A 21,459-nucleotide genomic window follows, 5' to 3' on the forward strand; every position below is an offset into this window, starting at 1 on the left:
CAAAATATGCTACAACCGTATAATGATATTATTTTCAAACTTGAATTAATTATTTGTGCAGTTGTGGTTGAATAAAAATGTAAATTATTTCGCTGTAAGAAAAAGTCTCATTTTGAAAAACTCAAAAGATTGTGTTTACAGATATAGGTTTATTGATATAAAAAATCAATTGAATTTATTTTCAACAAAAGTTTTATAAAATGTTTATCTTGGATTTGTCTTCATATGGAAAAGTAATGATGACATCTTAAAAATTGTATTACATATTATTTGAGTTTGAAAATGACTAAACTTTGTCATTTTAATTATTTTTTTTTTGTTGCTTCACATTTTATTTTCTTTATAAAAAAAGCTGTATTGTTTGTTTAATCTTGTTACATAGATTTAGTATGAAGGTAAAAAAATTTGTGAAACATTTATAGTTTTTCATGAACCTTATTTAGGTTTCATGACATTATTTTATTTAAAAGTAAATTTTATAATAATAATTTTATTTTCATTAAATCACACTCATTTCTTAATTACCGTCCACTTTACTCTCATTATTCTATTTTTTATGATGCTAAGTGGTTAGCTTACTGTCTCATATCTTTTACCATTCTCCATTTTCTTCCCTTTTTTTTTTTTTGTTTTTGAGTAAACTAAAATATCACGTTACATTATTGTTATATTAAAAATGCATTTCGAGTTACGATGCTTAGGAAGATATAGACTATAAAGCTTAAGATAAAATCTTAAATCATATTAAAAGTCCATTTTCATTAAATTAGATCCTTTCGCTTTAAAGTTATTGAAGTTATTGAATCTATAAGATATTGAGAATTCTTTTATCTTTTTTTTTTATTTTATTATTGTTTTGAATATTATATTTTCAAGAGCATCATTCTGTACATACGATACGCATATGTAAACTTACTATGCAAAACACTTTGTTTGTATGTGCGCGTTATTTTCTTCTATAATAGGATTATGACAATTACTTAAACATATTCATACAATGTAATTCCTAGCGAGATATCATATTCATGGCTGCAATACTGCTCTCACAATTCAACCGAACAGCAGGTTAGCTACCATATTACCTAATTAAGACGCAAGACTTTTAAAATAGGGAAAAAAATGTTAAGGAACTTAATTTTAATGAAAATAAATTAAGTCATTTAAGCTACCGCGCATACCCTCAAATATTTATAAATCACGAATTGGTAACAACCATAAATGTATCAAAAAAATATAGCAAACAAAGTGCTTCACATTTGCAATTCTTTATTCATTACTTTTTCATATTTTTCTTTAATGGCAAAGTATTTTTGTATTTTCAAATCCTACATTAATATCTCTTATTCAATTCACAAATATGCAAGAATAACTATCAGGATGAAATCAGTTCTTTCCTAATTATTAATGCACAATCCGAATTTTTATCAAAACTCCTTTAATATAAAAGGTTAATAAGTATGTACTGTGTACTTGAAGTCCTCAATTTGAATTCAATTTTAGTAGATCCAAATTATAATTCAAATCAAGGACTCCCTGTATATTCATAATGACAGAATATTTGCTGTTTGAATATATTCAGAAAATTACTATAAAGTTTTTAAGACTTATAGGAATGAGCTAAAAATTTATGAATAAATCTTTTATATTTTCATCTACATCTTGGAACTTTCATGATCAATAGTATTGATAAATTGTAAATACAAGGAGAAAATACTATTATTTTATACTTTTAGTTCTCAAGCTAAAAATTTATGAATAAATCTTTTATATTTTCATCTACATCTTGGAACTTTCATGATCAATAGTATTGATAAATTGATCCAAAAAATAAAAATAAATGAAGCATTTCCTCCTCAGATAAATCTTTGTAATTATATTATTTTATAATATTCTATTGTATGCAGTAAATTAGTCGTCTCAATTAATTTAATATTTTTTGACAGTTTTGTTTAGATTTATTTTTGAATTAATTTAAAACTCATAAAAGAAGAGATTATAGAGCAAGAATCATTAATGAAAAAAGATAAAACATGAACTCAGCGTAATTTACTTGAAGATATGTTTTAATATGTAGAAGATTCGAATAATAAGTAATTGAAAAGAAATTAGTTTAATCTGTTAATCCCTGTGCTACAGTTGCTAGCTGATCTTTCAATATTCGGAAGCTTGGTCGATCTTCAGGATTATGAAGCCAACATTTTCTCATAACCTACAGAAATGAAGAAAGGTTAATGACTAATATCATTGTTAATCTTATAATGACTACTTACATCATAAATTTCTTTTGCACATGCCTTAGGTTTTTCTAAAATTATTCCACGTTGAACTCTTTCAACAACTTCTGTATTCTTCAATCGCCCATAAGGCATTTTGCCACATGTAAATACTTCCCACATCAGTACACCTGAATATTTTAGAGAAAATATGTGAAATGCAATATTTCTTCCAATTTAACCAATTATTACCATATCCCCAAACATCAGACTTGCTCGAAAATCTTGTATAATTAAGCACTTCAGGCGGTGCCCATTTAATTGGAAATCTAAAATAGAAATATTATTATAGTGTTTGTCTGAAATATCAATTATAAATCGAGTTGTTTACTTCGTGCCACCAGAACTTGTATACTGATCATCGAGAACATAACGAGCTAATCCAAAATCCTGTGAATGAATATTAAGTTAAGACACTTCATAATCTGACGTAAACATAATAACTTACAGCGACTTTGACTGTATTTTCACTTCCAACTAGACAATTTCTTGCTGCTAAATCACGGTGAATGTAATTATGACGCTCTAAATAAGCCATTCCTTTGCAAACCTATTATAGGTACACAGGTTATAACAATTTCGGTGAATACTCTATGATAATATTTACCTGTATGCACATATCTAGTAATAAACCCATATTTCCAATCAAAGATTGCTCATGACGTCGTAGGTAGTTTAATAAGGAGCCATGTTTCATATATTCTGTAACTATATAAATTGGACGATGTTTGCTACAAACACCGTAAAGCTGTACAAGATTCGGGTGTTGTAATTTAGTCATGACTTTAGCTTCTTCAATAAAATCATCTTCTGACATTGTTCCTACTTTCATCATTTTGACTGCGGTATCAATACAACCACGCCATTTGGCACGACGAACAACACCAAATTGTCCCGAACCTAGTTCTTCCAATATCATTAGTTCAGAAGGATGAATTTCCCATTTATCTAGAATCGATATGAAAATCATAAGAATTTTTCTAAATTTTTTGAAAAGTAAAGTCTTACCATGAGATAATCCAGCCGTTGGAGGAACAGGACGATCACAAGGAGAAACTTTTAGCCTACAAGCTAAACCTCCAGAATTGTGACGATGGTAATTGATTAAATCAGGAATAGTTTCACAGCAATGTTTTTCACTTAAATAGAATTCAGCACGAGCATTTTGTTTAATATGATAATGCTTGACATGCGACTGTGGAACTTTGGTATGTAACGATAATGTATAGAGACCCTTTGTTGATGATTTTCTAACGACAAAACATCCTTCTTTATCATTTTGTTTCAGAAGAGATTCAGCCCTTTGACGGGACATATCCCCAACGTACCAACTAAAATAAAAAGAAAATACATCACATTTAAGTTACGAATTTGTTTTCTTAGTAAATTACTCATATTTTTGCAGTCCAAGTAGCTCTTTCTCCTTAACATAATTCGACGGAATGTATCCAATATTGCCTGTTGCATCTTTCACCTTCCACCAATGTTCTTGTGAATCATCAATGACTTCATATTCGGCATTCTTAAATTTTCGGAATTAAAATTATTATAAAGACCTTTTTTTATTGCAAATACTTATCATACCTTTTCTAAAGATAAATCTCCTGTTTCAATCGCCTTAAATGGATAAAGGGCAACGACAATCTTAAGACGAGTTGCTCCATCCTAAATAAGAGAGTAAGCAATTTTAGCTATCATTAAGCCTTCACAATATAATTGTGTATTTACCTTGGGTTTAGAGTTTGGCGTTCCTGGTGTGACAACCTGTCCTCCTCCAGGCATTGGCATGTTGGTAATATCACTAATATGTTGACTACTACTTCCGTTAAGAGGCGATGACTTAAAATTTGTCAATGAAGTCTACGGAAGAGTTAAGATAAGTATTTTTAAGTCATTTGAGATCATTTATAAGCTATTGTTTTCATTACTTGTTGCTGTGAGTTGAAAGTAGGCGTTATATTTCCTAAATTAACAGAGTTATTCAATAAATGATGAGTCTGATGCTGTTGTGGAGATGCTTGTAATTGCGTCTGAGGAGAAACGGCCTGAATTGATCCGTTATTATTATTGCTAGTTGTAATATTTGGGCTAATGCTGCGTGTTGAATTTTGCACGGGTGAATTACTTCCGTTACCTACAATGAAAAATGCATAAAGATTTCTTATTAATTTCTGACAATTCTCAGAAGGATACACAAAGAATTCGAAAAAAATTTTATCGATATATGTATGTATTTCAACAATATATGGTTCCATCACACGAAAGTGAAGCGAGAAATGCCAAAATATATGAGCTATATGTTTAAGATATAATGTGCATTTTTAAATGCTTCGAATAAGTAGTGAGGAGTGAAATTTTGAATGAATCATGTAAGAATGATTGAGAGTAAAACAAAATGTTTTAAATTCCTTTCTCAAGTAAATTCACTGCGTTGTTATTATTTTTGTTATTTTCTTAAACTTTATTGTCGATTTTTCTTTTTCTCTTCATTCTTTCGTTGTTGCTGACTGTCATTTTCTTAAAAAATTGTGAACATAACCGGAAATGACAATATTTTGAATGTTTTTTAAATGTACAGAAAAAAATTGTTTAAAACCTGCAAAATAGAGCTTTAGAATATGAAACATTCGTAAGATTGCAATATTTTGTAAGTCTATCTTTTCAAGCCATATAGGTACATATTAAACAAAAAATAAATTGGGAGGTCAAAAAAAGGAAAAAAATTTATGGGAAATAGTTTTTTTGAGTTATTTTCAAATTAAGATTAACTAATTTGATAAGATGTGAAATTTTCTACTTGAGAGACTTCCAGACATGAAGATAATTACAGACGACTGAAGAAAGACAACATAAAAAGGTGGGTATTCTAATAAGATGATATAACTCTTAATTACTATTTATTTTTCATAAGCAGAACACTGCTCACATAGAAAAACATTTAGTATTTAGAATATAATCATTTTTGTAAGAAGAACAAAAGTTATTCTTTTAAATTTAATTTCTTCATTTACCGTGACGGTAGTAATTTATTTTAAAAACTGTCTAATCATTTTCATTGAATTATTCTGTTTGTAATGACAACGTGAACGCATGGCATGGGAGCTAAATAATAATATTGGCGGAAATTGTTTGTATGTAGCTTTGGTAAGAAATTTGCACGAAGCACATTTTGTTTATTATATATTTTGCATAAACTCGCAAGCTTTGTGTCATGAATTGTTTATTTTCCTTCTCAAGTACCTAAAGTATTAATCATCAGTAATGAAAGAAGTGTGAAAAGGAAATATTTGGAGATTTTTATCAATGAATATAAAGTTTGACTCACAAAAAATGAAATTAAGTTTATAGCTTATAATGCTCCATATTTAATGAAGTCTAGATCATTAAAATGCATCTAATGACGAATTTTTAGGGTGTGTATTCTATTGTTGATTTCAATTGCTGTTTCCAGAATAATAAAACAATGCATTTTAAGCTAATAATCATGGCCATAACTCATCAAATAGTTTTGTTCAACTGTTATCTCAAGTGGAAATTTTTGAAGTGCAACATTTCATTTTCCCACATTTAAAGAATTATGTTTTTTTTACTATGCACTGTGAGAAGTAAGAAATCATTTAATAAATAAAATTCTTAATTAGCATTAATATCGTGTGACTGATCAACATTAATGAATTAAAGAATATTTTTGTTTATTTTCGTTGATATTTGTTATTTGTCTGCAAAATTTTAGTAGATCCCAAATTAACCATTATACTTATATAGCAATAATTACTCATAGCTTCCACTTGTCATTATAAAGATTCATGGTCTGGATAAAACAAATTTTATTTACCATTATATCGAAAAAAAAGTAATCATCACAAACCGATCAACACTAATAACAGAAGTCTACATGATTGAGAAATAATGAACTTATTTAGAACAAAGTGAAAATGATATTCACAAAATATTTAGGTATATCTTTTAAATTTGATAAATAATGAAATTAAATTTACTAATTTACGAAAATAACTTCCATCTTCTTCTGTTCGTCTTATATTTCACTTTAATAGTTAAAAGCGAAAAAACAAGAGAAAAAAGAAAGTAATCTTTTTTCGCGAAAAAAGCATTAAAATAGAAAATCCATAATTAGAGCGAAATAACTTGTTCGGATATCACAGATGAGCAAGCATGCCTTCGAAATTTAAATTTTAAAAGTTGAGTTTCATATTGATTCAAAAGAAAAGTTGACACTAAAATCATCAATTTGATTGAGATACCTATTAAGTTTAATCATAATGTTTTCTTTTTCTTTTCCACTTCAAGTTACCATTTTTGTAAATTAGAAATAATAGTTCTATCGTCAAAATTAATGCATTAATAAAAAAAGGCTCTACCATTCAATAAACTTGCACCTGCTTACCATCAAATATGTTAAAATGTATTATTATCGAGTTGATCATTTTTGAACATAAATTAAAATGAATTACTTTTTGTATCTTAATAAATGTTGAAGTTCGTTTTCTTAGTATTTAACGGTATTAGTTCATTGGTTTCTAATAGATAAAAGAAGAACCAATAAAAACAAAGAAAGCGAAATTTTATCTTATTTTAGTTAATTGGTCAATAATTTCAAATGCATAAATTATTTGAACAGAGCTTGAAGTCAACTCAAGTTTTACATGAAATGTAGTCAACCTTGATGAATAATTTCGTATACTTTTACAATTCATATCAGGAGGTTATCGTTAATAGCGTTAATATCGTTAAAATAAGTTCTTGGCGTCAAGTTATTTTCCCCATGCTTCAAATTTACTTGAAGTATTTTGTTTAAGTAATAATGCTAGTTTTCTTTGCATATGTTTCAACATCTGATGTTGAAAAAATATTCCCACTTATTGATGACAATATGAACAACAAAAAAATACAATTGCAAAGACGAGTGCATTATACTTGAAGGTAACAGAGATGAGATAAATATTGGTGTAGTCAAAAGTATATATTTTGAGTACTAAAGACAAACTGTCGTCGTTTATGCGCACATTTATTATTTGCTCGATTCAAATACATTCAGATTTTAAGAAACGCTTGAATAACAACAAGCAGACAAGTCATAGACAAGTCAAAGATCTCCACAATTACTTTGATCGCGACTACAAATACATTTGAATATAATTCATTATGAACAATTTTACACTCATATGTGTTGACGTTTTTTAATGGATATACTGTGTATTGATATTATTATGCATAACCGAAAGTAAATCAATCTTTTGACAAAAAGTCTAGGTCATCTACTTTAGAAACATGTATTGCAATTATATGCTTTGAAATAGCGATTTTTACTGAATTTAAATTTTGATAAAATTTGTTTCAAGAAACTTACATTGAATGCATCTTTTAATTGATAAACAAAGCATTAAAGTAAGACACAAACAATAATTATGGCGTGTGCATGAAATCGTCATTTACAGAAGATTTTACAGTATTATTGTATGCAACCATATCCAAGATTAATTACTGCTTAATCAAAACTTGTGAATACACAGGAATAAAGCATGTCAATCTTAAGTCTAATTCACTAAATTTTCAGATGACTAAAAACTTCATTGAATTTAATTCTCATCATAGACAGTTATAAATTATGAAGAAAATTATGAAAGTATAAATTAATTCAAATCAGTTACGTTAATATCGTTTAGAATGACAGGTTATTGCATTTTCATGATACGGGCACCAATTTGCATACATAATTAATTTAATTAATGCCCATAGGAAATGACAAGCAATGACATATCGATATAACATTACCTTTATTTGAAATACTGTTGGTAACGTTATTCCAAAAATTAAGCCGACATCCAAAAACTCGCATCTCTTTTACGCGCTCTTTCATATTTACCAGAACACTTGTTTCTGTTAAGCTCACGCACGGAATCATTGGTAATTTATGATAATTTATCAAGAATGGCTTTTCGTTATAACAATTTAAACACAATTTTATAAAAACTGCAACTTTTCACTGTGCAAATGATCATCACTCATGTTCTTTTTTTAACATTATAATTTTTTTTACTATTTTCTAATCATTCTTTTGATTGATTGATACTCAAAGAGCATTCTATAATTAATAAAACTTATTAGAAATTCATATTATGATAATTTGAAAATATCAATGCACTAAACTGTTTTATATTTATGATATACTTGTGATTTTAGAGCGCACCGAATGTAAAGGCAGAGAGTCATTATAAATATAATAAAATATAAACGAGATAAACCTGATCTCTTCTGGTTTCAAAGAATATCAAAGTATTAAACCAGACAACAACAAAAAAAAACAAGTCAAATGCAAAAATCTACGATGGTAAAGAACCGTTAACTTTCAGATTAAACAAAAATAAGTTAAAATCTAACAACATTCACATTTAAAATGTTTTTAAATTAATATCTTAATAAGTTTATTTTAAAAAACTCAAAAATTTATTAATTTGTTTAAAAAGCTTTGACAATTTCCTAATTTTTCTAAGTTTTTCTTTTTTTTTTTGTGTGCTTCTTTTTCTCTTGATCTTGCCTTGCGATGTTTGAATACTCATACACATCTATTATACGTAATGTATTTAAATAAATCATATGTATATGTGTTGATATTGTTCAATTTAATCATTAAACCACACAAAATTTAATGCGAATAATTTACTTTTTTTAAAACATTTCTTTCCAAATCATTGCTACAGACTATATATAAACTGCCTTTACTATTTTTGTTCTGGTTTTTTTAATTAGTCAGGAAATTATAATTACGAAATTTCATTTCCATTGAAATTGATAAGAAAGAAATAATTCATTCACCTTATTTTATTCTTAAACATTTCAATTTAAAGTTTTGCATAATATGTAATAGATGCTGCATGAAAATGCTGATGCAATTAATACATTTTATATTATTATTAGTTTACATGTATTTATGCAAGTATTGAATTTTAAATTAAAACCTGTAATGATCTTTGCGCGTTTCGAAAGTGAAATAAAGTAGGACAGTTTATACGTTCATATGCTGGCTTATATGTTTTTATACATATATTGCCTTCACTGTAGATAGAAAGAACACATTTTGTCTCAACGAAAACTCAAAGATTTATGTCTAAAATCAACTTTTTTTGTATATCATTCACATAATTATTCGTATAGTGCATTAATTTTTCACTTTGGTTTTTGCAAACTCTTTTATATCCATTTTTAATTTTACTTTTTAACTATTTAAATTTAATGAAGAAAATAATTTTGTAATATTTTCAAACACACGTATTAAATTCACGTCTTGATCGTAAGGGGTTCAATTGAGTAACTAAACCATTCAAAGTAAATAAAGCAAGACGTTGTGTAAAGACATACAAGAAAAGTTTTTTTTTTTCAAAGAAAAAAAAGTATCTATGCACTGTACACTTAACCCGAAAAACAGTGTGAAAGAAAAATTAAAGAATTACTTATACAACCTCAATGTATTATGATGGTAAAGACATTAAAACCTGATTTTTTGTCTTACGTTAATGTATTGGAGAAAAAAAAGAGCAAAATTTTTAGATAAATGTGAACACTTGAATGTAGCACTTTGCACATTGTGAAAAAAATATGAGCAGATATTTAAGAATTTTATTGAATTTATTGCAAGAACAATGAATGATTTTACAATTAAATAATTTACATTCAATCGAGAGACATTGTTTCTTGTGATCATTGCACTTGAACAAATGTCTTCTATTTCTTACTATTCTTCTTCTTTTTTGTTTTTTTGTTTATTTATGATACACACAAATGCTTCAAAAAACAACATTAAGCATAATAATTTTTTGTGTTTATGTTTAAAAGTGTGTGTGATAAATATTAGTACATAATAAAATAAGAACTCCTTTGATGTAATTTTTCAATATACGAAGGAAATAGAAGATCGAGAGCTTAAAACATCATGTGCAAACGGGTGCAGACGTGTTTGAAGAAGAAAATACGCTAAAACTCATTGCATTATTAAATAATTAGTAATTAGTTTAGAAATTTTTAATTTTTTTTTTCTTATTGCACACTTGATATCCTTAGCTCTTAAATAATTCCACATACGCAATTTCTCAATATTATTTAACAAATTGGAATTTCGATAAATGCTAGAAATTAATTGAAGTCTCTTTAATTTTAACTAAGCATATGAGGTTTTACGAAGTGATCCCCAATGCAATAAAAGAATAATTGGATTTTTTAATATCGGATCACATACGATCAAGTAGTTTGCAAAGCGATAAGCAAACTGTATGGAATGAGCAGAATTTTCTTAATACAATTTTAATGTTCATTTAATAACATTCATTTGAAGGCATAGATACTTACTTTTGTAATTATTGTTCTTCTCTGGCCAATTAGTGGTAACTAAACATCCAAGGGCAGTTCTACTAGAATTTTTACAACAAGACCATCTGTTAATTTTATATAATCCGGGATGATAACGAAAGGACTTTGGTGAAAAATCTTCACTAGCTGTAATTACATTAAATGACATTTAATTTAAAATCATTATTAATAATGAAGAATGATTAAATTAAATCACCTTTTCTAATAGCTCGAATCCATTCGCCTCTTTCTTTATCTGTGGCCGCAACGAGATAAAGCGTAAATGTAGGCAGTGTACTGTTTCCAGTAATACAATTTACTTCCGAGTATCCAATTTGAAAAGGGTAACCCTGAGTGAAATAACGTCCATTAATAGTCTATTTTATTGGATTGTTTAATTGTCATTATGATGGACTTACATTTGGCGCATGTATATCACCACCTTCACCATGCAAAATTGCTGGTTCTACTAATTTAATTCCACGAACATCAATACGTCCACGCTCTCGCCGTTTCTACAAATTATATGGAAAAAATTCTTTTATTTACATCTGTACATACATAAATGTAAATTTCTCATTAAGTAATAAGCGCTTTAATGCAAAAAAAAATTTTATGCACTTTAATTTCCATATTACATAATAAAAGATAACAGTAAACTTCTTAGTATACATTATCATTGCAAAGTCATTAAACAGCGCTTACAGACGCAATATTTTAGTCGAATGTATGTGAAGCTCAATAACTAATTAATGTGATGTCAATCACAGAATGAATCATGTAATGAATTCAATAGATGAGTGTATATATTTATAACCATTTATAATAATGCTATCATGCAATTTAATTTACTGTTTACCAAAAAAAACTTTGTGCAATAGAAAAATAAGAACAATACATTGTCTGTTCAATAGATGTGATACAATTTTCCATTCACAAAAAAAAGAAGATAAAATAAAGAAAAGGAAAACAGCCATGATGTGACATCAAATATGAAAAGATAAGATATTTCTATATGTCTAAATGTGCTCATTAAAAGTTAAAAAATAAATCTTGTTGTTTGACATTTATTTACTTTAAGAGGAAATTTGATAATGAAAGGTAACAGGGAGAAAATGATAAGGAAAGCTTTACGAAACTATTTTTCCACTACATCATAAATTCAAAACTTTTATCAACAAACAACGAAAACATACATAGCATTAGATTATTTCATTTTTTGTATGAACGAGCATTGGATAATTTAGTTAACGAAAAATTATTAAATTTCAAAAGTAGCACACGTTTTATTCTAATTCAAATGCACACAGGAAACTAGAAAATTTTAAGATCCCAAAAGTCATAACACTTTTTAATCAAATTTTTGAATTTAAACATTTTGAGGACTTTTCAGGCAAAACACTTATGTGTCGTTTTTAAAATCGCACTTAAAATATTCCTGTCCTTAAACACTTTTGTGAAGAACTGAATATTATTTATTAAGATTTAAAATTTGAGGCACACTTTGAAGATATTTATATGATTCTGAACCTTCTGTGTAAAAAGTGTGGTAGCCTATTGTCTTTAAGTGGATGGTTCATTCCAAAAAGGTTCTTTAACTTGTCTTTGGGATGTTTTGAAGTAAGCAATAAACCGAATATCTCATAGTTTAGGTAAAATATGTCACAACATTTGAATCACTAAGAATGATAATAGAGTTGTTCTCAACACATCTTTAAAATTTTACCTATATTTATTTAGTGATGTAAAAGTACTGTAATTTTTTGGAATTTAAAAGAAGAAGAAGAAGATGAAAAAATCCTAAATGATGAATATCTTTTCCATTTAAATAGGATCAAGTAGCAATAACATACAAAATATGTTTTATTCTTATTAATGTGCCGAAGAAAATTGAAACCAAGTGTTTTAACTATTTGTAAAGTTTTTTTTTTCTATTTCGACGATATATTTTATTTTATTATTCAGAAGGCAAAGTGCATGAAAAGGACAAAAGAGTGAGTTAATATTTATCATATTACGTATGTTTAATATGCTTCAAAAGTTCTTTCTTTTGTGCCACTTTTTCAAAGAATTTATTAAAGAAGACACAAAAAGTAAGAAGAATTAAAAAGAAATTACGTATTATATAAAAGAATGATGACTTTTATGATGACAGAGCAAAACATGACACTAGTGTAGTTATGTTATGTAAAACACAAAGATTTGTCCCTCGAGAAATTCCCTTTTTCTGCATTTGAATAATCTTATTGAAAGTAGTAAAGACACACAAAATGTAGAATGCATTCACATCACCCTCGAATCAAAAGTTCTAATTGAATTGGATATTGATTTTTTTCTCTCAATGCAATGCAGTCATATTAACTTTTAAACACTTTTATTTACCTTATCTAGCAATATTTATCCAGTGAATTACTATATTTTAATATTTTTTTAAACTTTTATCTGGATTTTATCCACCAAATTAAGAAATATTTTTTATTTTAACTTCACCGGTAATGGATTTTAAAAATAATAAAAACACTTATTTCAATAGTAAGTTTTTGATTAGAGAACGTTTTTGCCAATCTTTGAATGTTTTGCTACACTATTTTTTGGGAATATAAACTAGAACTACAAGGATATTGGTAAATTTTAAATTTTTACAAACTCCTAGACACTCAACATTAAACTTTCATATTATTATAAATTTTTCTATAAGCCAGGGCGGATCCTGAATACAGGGATTGTATTAACATACAACTTTCTTTAGACTAAATTTTACCATTTGTTTGCTCAACGTCCCTGCAAGGAATAATTTATTGCGCATATTCAACACGAATATTTTTTTAAAAAAAGAAAAAAAAATTCAAAAATGAGTTGAAATTATTCACATGTTAGGATGAGTTTGGTGTAAAAATTAAGGAAGACAAACTCAAATAAAATTAACATACTAAAGAAGATGAGTAAATACAATTAAAATGTGATAAAATATTAAAGGCGCTATTTAAAATAAACCCCGATAATTGTGTATCGTAAAAAAAACTGGCATAATAAGAATGAGTAAAAAAATATTTGCTTCCGAATTTAAGATGAAAAAAATTTATAAAAAAAAACGATAAGTATAGGAAATGTTTAACAACAAATGAGATGAAACAATATGAAAATAAATGATAAGCCTTACCTCCTTCCCTCCATCACAATTGTCAAAATACATTAAACATGTGCGTGTCAGTTCAAACCATCTTGTCTTATAATTCACCATTGACCATCGTTTCTTATTTTGACTACGCTTTATCATCGAGCCTGCTTTTATGATTGCTGTATCATCCATTCTTGATATTACAATGATGAAGAAAAGCAAGCAATATACAATGTGCAAATATAAAAATGAATATTTATGGCAAATAAGCTGACTTTCTTGCTGGCTGCCTTGAGTGCGCGATTTTGTATGGAGAAAGAAGGTCAACGAAATCTTTATGTATTTACACTTTCTTTGCGAAGACAAATATTCTGTTTTTACTTTAAATCGCTGGACATTAGGATGTGTGTATGTTACACAAAAAAAAATAATAATGTGCAAATAGCAATCAATATTCAAATCATCAAAAATGCGTTGGTGTATCTAAATACTTAAAAATTCTAAGCTACATTTAACCATCACTCCAACAAAATAAAAATCAACTGGGAAAACATTTTACATCAAAGATTGAAGAAAAAAATGAATATCAACTTTTAGGCAAAAAATTACAAACTTGTTTTCTCTATTTTTTGATATTTTTTGGTATATGTAATTATCACGTTTTATATTGAATATTATCCTTAAATATGTTCACAATTATTTAAGTTCTTTAAGGATCAAGAAATGTCATTATTTTCACGATATTTTAAGAAAACAATCGTCGTGTTAAATTCAACCGTGCAACTACTTCATCATTCACCACCACTGCTGAGACTGTTTCGCATCTCCAACTGCTTCTATTTACCATACAGACATTCACGGAATCTGAAGAGTGTGGTTAGGCTGTTCTTATAGCTTCGATTATGTTTTTAATTTAAACATTTTTTTCAAGCTTTTGATTCGTTATATTTGAAATGATTTCTGAATAACTAATTCCTAACTGTCCTTTATTTTCCTTAAAATTGACATGTATAGAACTAATACACTTATTCAATTTTTGATACCTAAATAAATCATTGACAGGTGGCGCTTTAAAATTTAAATATTAATAATTTATTTTATATAAGCTTCAATTCAGCAAATAAACCTTTTTAATTCATTTATATTGTCAATTTTGTTTTCATCTACTTAAAATCACATGTTGAATCTTTATTTCAGTAATAAAAAACGTTAAAAAAATTTTCAAATACAAACCGAAAAATAATATTCAAATCTTTTCACCTCTTTGTTTTGAGGTGAATTTGTTTGAAAATTCATTTTAGTCAACGAATTTTTTTAAAGTAAACAAAAAACAAATATTAATTAATAACTTATTTAAATGGAATCTCGTATAAATATTGAAAAAGAATTGGAAAAAGACATTCAATGTCTTCCAAAAATTAAACGGAGATCAAGTTTCTTCGGATACAACAGTGTCGAATCGGTTGGACAAAGAGAAAAAAGTAATGCAAAAGAAATCGAATTATACATGAAGAAGTTACAGCAAGAATATGATGAGTGGCCAAAGAATTATGTTAGAATCAAGAATAAATTGTTAAAGTAAGTAATGAAAATCTGGGTTTAAAATAAAACATTAAGAATTCTATTTTCAGTTTTTGGAGCGAAGAACCTGATTCCTCAGATGACAAACTGTTTGTTTCAAAGGAACAACAAGAATATCTTGATAAGGCAGTCGATATGAATGAATACATACGAGATTCTACAAAATTATGCAAACAAGTTGAACGCTACATCATGAAAAAAGAGTGGTATCTTGAACGATATGAATATTTAGTTAGAGCTTTACACGATAAGGCAGTGGATGATGAAATTAGTCACAAGGCGATCCTTCAATATCAGATAAGGGATTTAAACCTTTGATAATCGCACATCTTTTAGTTTTTGTTAAAATTTTCACATTGGAAAAATAAATTTTAATCTAATCCTCAATTAAGAAAATTTAAATCTTTTTCAATGACTTATACTTAATTGTCCATGTTCTTAGCTTCTCTTGCGATATTATTTTATGACAGTTTTGAAGAAGGTGGACATTTCTTTAAATTGTATCTGCAACAAGAATGATTAAAGGAATGGAATGCATATATTGTGAAACTTTCTTAGTCATAATGCTTAAAATGGCAATTACCGGCCACTGCAAATAATTCAAAATTTTTATAAAAATAGCTTATGATAACTTGGAGACGGAAGAAGCTTTGTTTGAACAGGAAAATTACACACCTAATGGCATATGATATTCTATTGGTTCTGAAAGAATAAAGAAATTAATACTAAACAAATTTTTTCTAGTTTATGTTGTGTATCATTTATTAGTTATGCATTAAGTAAGTTAATAAGGTCAAATAATTTTTTATAACTAATTTTTTTAAAAAAACCATCATGTTAATGTTGAACATTATGACAATTGCACCTTAAATAATCATTAATTTAAATAGATTTTTAATTTATTCGTGTAAAAAGGAAAATTTTCATTTCATTCATGATTAGGTAATCTTTCAATTTTATTTTTGGAAATAAACCGTAATGCGTCGAGACATTATTGTGATTAAATTATAATAGTTCCCATAAGTAGTCATACTTGTATAAAATAATGCATTTTTGGTTATCTTATAAATATATTATGAAGTATTACTAGTTATCATAATTTCATTATGAGATGATTCGTTCTGGACGAAAGGATATAGAGGTAGGGAATAAAACGACAATATCTGATCTCAACATTAACTATTTCCTTACAAAAAAATTATTGGACGAAAAAATTCAAATGGAAACTGTTCCCTATCCCGCTATATTTTATGTCTGTTGATTATTTCTTCACTATGTTTGCGACTATAGAAATTTAAAATTTCATTTTATTTTTTAATTATTCTTCAAATGAATTCTAAATTTTCTGGTCTACAAATTCAACAGGGCTAAATATATGAAGCATTGACCAGAACATTTCTGATCACATTAGTGACGAGTTATCTGATTTGATGTCTTTTTTGTGCCAAACATGACACATATTGACTTTGTTTTTAAAAGGAATTATCAATTCTTTTCATCAATATAAGCCAAGAAACCGTCAATTGATTATGAACATAAACATTTGGACATACTTTGCACATATGAGCCCTGATATAAAAAAATGTAGAAATTCTAGTATCGAAAACAAATATCATTAAGTAGTAATGGATCTGATAATGTAAACAAGACGAATCTACTTCTTAATCCTGAATTTTCATGTTAAATTTTCTACAGATATAATTAGAAGAAAATTATTTTTTTGTCTTGGAAATTGTATATCAATTAATTTTAATTCTACAAGTCCATTCTAATAAGTTCATAAGGTATAAATTAATAAGAATTTATTTAAGTACCAAACTAAATGCAATCAAATTGTTTAAAATGAAATTTAAATGACACAAACTATCCTTCTCATCATCAATTCTTTATTTTGATGGTCTCAATAAAATACCCTTCTTGTTTAATATCATTGAAAATATATCTCTTCAATGTAAAGACGTTCATTATGGACCATTTTTTCTGTTGTTTGTCATTACTGATATGCGACTGGCAGGAATTATCAATATAAATAAATTAAAATATTCTTATATTTCCTTTATTTCTCAACTCTTTAAATTGTTTAATAATTTTTGTTAAGAAACATAATTAATTAAATTTTGAGAACATTTCATTTTTTTTAGAAAGGGACGGCGGATCCAATTATGAAAAAAATCCATTCAGCTTTCCTTTTTTTGTAATGGCTCGGTATAATTATTTTAGAAATTTTTTCAAAGTTTAATTTCTTCTTTTTTTCATTTGCTTAATTTTTTGGACGTGAAATTTTTTTTTTAAATTCGTGACACTTTCTTTGAGCACGAAATAACATCGATCAATTGAAATGTAAACAGATCTATTTCAATAAGAAGATTACTTCAAGTTTTTAATATTATTCTTTTAAAGAAAGAAATGAAAAAGGTTTTTTTTTTCACATTGCGTACAGCATTTTTTAAACAAAAAAAATATCTCATAAAAGGTAAGATAATAATCAACGGGATTCCATCCTTAAAAAAGATGGATTAATTATAACTAATAATAATTTACCTTACATATTCAAAAGTGTATAAACGAATGCTAATAATTTTCGCTGCACGCTCAACTTCTGTTAGAAGAAGTTTGAATTATTATTAGAACGACCAGAGGATGAACGAGTGAATGCTGATTTTCCACCTCCTCTTTGTGGCGCCTGACGACGAACATTTGCATGACGGATTTCCCTAAACAAAACGATAAAGAATAAAATTAATTAAATTCTTAACTATTCAAAAAGCAATGATCACATATGACGTGTTAAAGTTCCATTTATAAATATTAATTCTAATTCGCAATTTTTGACATTAAACGTCATGTATGATAGATTTAAAACAAAAAAAAATGTTAATTACTTGTCCATCTCATATTCTTCAATTCTCTGTGTCAATACAAGCTTTTGTTGCACCGCTAGGCGTAACAATTGATTCAATGTCTTTTTCTCATCCTCAGCTGCTGTCAATTGATTTGATAGGTCATCTACTTGCGTTACATATTCCTCACAACGTGCTGCAAACATTGCTCGAAGACCTAAAATTATGTTATGTGTTATGTATCAATGGGTATCAATTTACAATTAAATGAAATTCTCTAATGTGGTAAATAAAGTAATTTAATATAATAATAATTTACTTGAGAATGTAGCGGCATCTTCTTTCAAAATTCTCAGTTCGTTTCTTAAATTGCACATAGTATCACTGACGACTAATTTCTCGTTCTCATATTTTGATTTTAGATTGTTTAATGCTACTTCAGCTGTATTCTTGTTGGATTTCAAGACAGTACGTAAAGTTGCGATTTGCTCACGTTTTGTGGACAACAAGGACTTGAGTTTAATGATCTGTTCTTGTAGATCAGCAATTTCCTCATTTGTTTCTTTATCTGAAGCTGAAATGAAATATCCAATATTAATTAAATAAAATTGAATGAAATATTATAATAATTACCACTAAGGTTGCCAGGAATTTTATCCTTATTAAGCTCAATGGCATGCTCAACTGCCGTTTTCAAATATTTAATTTGATCCTTGATCGTTTCCACATATCTTTTAACTTCAATGGCATCGCCGAGTCCTTGTAAATCTTCGAAAACATTTGGAAGGGCGATCAAGACATCAGATTTAAGTTGGGAATGAATTGCACTCAGTGAGTCATTGTCCATTGACAAATCTTCTGTTTTATGGTCCAGTAAAACACGACTTGGTGTATCTCCATTTACGGTACATACAAGATGATATAATTGTGCTAAATCGTCACTTAATGATACCAATGTACCGCGAGTTGAATTCAAACTTTGTCCTGCATTTTGTGCAAGGGAAGATAAAGTTTGAACGTCGGCATGAAGGTCTAGAGTTTTCTGTTCAGATGAAATGAGTTTATTTTTCAAGTTGGTGATTTCATTTCTTAAAACAGTCATTGCATCACTACAGTTAAGTCCTTTTTGAAGCTCAGTCAAGTCTGTTTTCAGTACATCAATTTCTTTTGCACTAATTGAGAACCATTGATTATATTGATGCACAATATTATTGAGCTTCTCATTCATTATCTTTTGTTTCTCACGATCAAATTCTTTCATTTGATCATCAGCTTCAATTTGTCTTCTTAGCTGATATAATGAATCTACGTGTGCAGCCAGCAATGAAACTTTGGCCATAAAGTTTTGTAAATCGTTTTGGCTCTTATCTAGACTTTGTTGAGCATCACGCAAATTGGTTGTTAAACTAGCTTTCTCGTTTTCTAACATTTCCAATTGTTTTTCATATTTCTTCAACTCATTCAGATGAATTTCGGAGAACAAATCAACCTTGGTACCGTCAGGAGATTTTAATTCGTTACTCAAGTCAGCCTCAAGACGTTTCAACGTAGGAATGTCATTTTCTAAATCTTCACCTTCAACACTTTCTTCCATTCCGCGAATGCTATATGCAAGATTACTAATATTGTACATTGATTCACGATTAATGTGACTATCAAGTTCTTTTTTTAATGCATATTTTGCTTCGCGTTCTGTTTGGAGTGCCTGAAGTGCCTCTTCCATTTGAGTTTCAGCGATTTTCTTTAGATTCGCTAGTTCCTGTACTTGAGCCTGGAAAACTTCAATTTCCTCTGAAAGTCGTCTAATCTCATGTTTTGCACCTTCAAATTCTACTTGACTGCATTTTAAGCTCGAAACTTGTTTCTGTAACACAATATTCTCTTCCTCTAATTCAGAGCACTCTGTCAACATACGAGTTTCGCGGAATTTCATCTCTTTTAATTCAGCTTTAAGTTTCATCCTTTCAGCTTCTGATCCAGTTTTATCGCGACCAATTTCTGTATTTTCTTGAAGCATTCGATCTCTCTCGTTTGTGACCCTTTCCAATTCATGACGTAGCTGCTTAGTTTCATTCTCTAGTTCAAGAATTTGCATATTAAGAGATGTTTCCATAGCAGCCGATTCATTGAGGAGAGCATCTTCTTGCTCAATTCCAGTCTTTGTCGTAACTTTTTGACTCGATTGAAATCTTGTGAGAGCCTAGGTTAAAAAGAAAGAAATAATACAGTAAGTAATGCAATATGAAATGTAGATGCATGAAAAAGAAGTTATATTAAAAATAAAAAAGAAGAAAAAAGTTATTCCAATTATTCAAATGGAATAAAATTAAAATCAAACAATAAAGAAGCTTCAACACTATGATTCACTCATTCAAATTGGATAAAAATAATTTTTTAAATACGTCATGCTGGCAAAAAATTTGTGTATGTATGGTAAAAACTAAATAAAAAGTTGAATTCGTTGAAAAGGTTTGGCAATATTAAAGGATTGCATATGATATTTAATTCGATTGCATGACGTTAATCTTGATGACAAAATGTATTGCTATTAATGATTTCTTAACTTAACTTTGTTAACTGTAACAAATAAGCTCATAATTATGGACATTTCGAATAGCTATCAAATACATTTCTTTTCTATCGAATATATATATTTTTTATGAAACTTGAAGAAGAGTGTTCTCATGAGTAATTTAATTAACAATAAGCAGCAATACCATTGTGAAGGAATTGCTAATTTTATAGAGAGACGAGAGTGAAAAGTAAAGAAATGGACGTTCTGGAATTTCAATTTTCATTTTTACCACTTTGAGTACTTACTTCCTGAGTAATTTCTAGCTCATGTTTTGTGTTTTCGTATAGATTCTCAAGTTCCTCACATTTTACTTCCAAACTCTTTTTCTCTTCCAATAGCCCTAATCCGTACTTTGCAGATTGATTAATTTCAGAACTTTGTAGATCTAGCTCTCTGGTTAATCGCTCCACTTCAGAGCGAAGTTCTTCAATTGTCGCCATAACACTTAATTGTATATACTAAATAACACAGTAATCACAAAAACATCATATAATAATAGGACGTATTTTGATAATATTAAAATTTTTCTATTTCTGAAAAATTTTCTTTTTTCTTTTAATGAGTTTTTCAATCCTAAGTATATGATGATCTAATCAGTTGACTTGATTTTGTTTAGCTCAAAGCAATGACTATCAATTATTTTTACTGATATATTTATAGCTAATTATGTGATTTACTGTCTTTTATAACTTTCCTGGAATTATTAAACTT

General features: G+C 27.9%; 2 protein-coding genes and 1 long non-coding RNA gene across 4 annotated transcripts; 1 reads left to right on the forward strand and 2 right to left on the reverse strand.

Moving 5' to 3' along the window:
• Positions 1–1,833: 1,833 nt before the first annotated feature.
• Positions 1,834–14,310, reverse strand: Btk (tyrosine-protein kinase Btk29A). Of its 2 annotated transcripts, XM_070640303.1 has the most exons (15): positions 13,795–14,310; positions 11,054–11,149; positions 10,852–10,984; positions 10,635–10,781; positions 4,202–4,407; positions 4,002–4,133; positions 3,858–3,938; positions 3,665–3,795; positions 3,282–3,604; positions 2,881–3,221; positions 2,722–2,823; positions 2,605–2,663; positions 2,466–2,542; positions 2,271–2,404; positions 1,835–2,209 (listed from the first exon to the last, which is right to left on the reverse strand). In XM_070640303.1, the coding sequence occupies exons 1-15, from the start codon at positions 13,942–13,944 to the stop codon at positions 2,111–2,113; spliced, it is 2,211 nt and encodes a 736-aa protein (XP_070496404.1). In that variant the 5' UTR covers positions 13,945–14,310; the 3' UTR covers positions 1,835–2,110. The 2 variants fall into 2 exon arrangements, with proteins under 2 accessions (XP_070496405.1, XP_070496404.1); XM_070640304.1 differs by lacking the exons at positions 10,635–10,781; positions 10,852–10,984; positions 11,054–11,149; positions 13,795–14,310 and adding exons at positions 8,067–8,376; positions 9,505–9,522 and having other exon boundaries at positions 1,834–2,209.
• Positions 14,311–15,066: 756 nt separating this feature from the next.
• LOC139090794 (uncharacterized) lies at positions 15,067–15,729 on the forward strand. The gene is made up of 2 exons (XR_011544455.1): positions 15,067–15,330; positions 15,384–15,729. It is a non-coding gene; the product is annotated as an uncharacterized lncRNA (long non-coding RNA).
• A 375-nt stretch (positions 15,730–16,104) lies between these two features.
• BicD (protein bicaudal D) lies at positions 16,105–21,361 on the reverse strand. Its single transcript, XM_070640345.1, has 5 exons — positions 20,994–21,361; positions 18,807–20,373; positions 18,493–18,747; positions 18,216–18,390; positions 16,105–18,047 (listed from the first exon to the last, which is right to left on the reverse strand). The coding sequence occupies exons 1-5, from the start codon at positions 21,186–21,188 to the stop codon at positions 17,936–17,938; spliced, it is 2,304 nt and encodes a 767-aa protein (XP_070496446.1). The 5' UTR covers positions 21,189–21,361; the 3' UTR covers positions 16,105–17,935.
• Between the last annotated feature and the right edge of the window lie 98 nt (positions 21,362–21,459).

Source organism: Chironomus tepperi, unplaced genomic scaffold, assembly GCF_022539635.2.
Source record: "Chironomus tepperi strain 1889 unplaced genomic scaffold, CSIRO-AGI_Ctep_v1 contig_219, whole genome shotgun sequence".
Taxonomy (NCBI): domain Eukaryota; kingdom Metazoa; phylum Arthropoda; class Insecta; order Diptera; family Chironomidae; genus Chironomus; species Chironomus tepperi.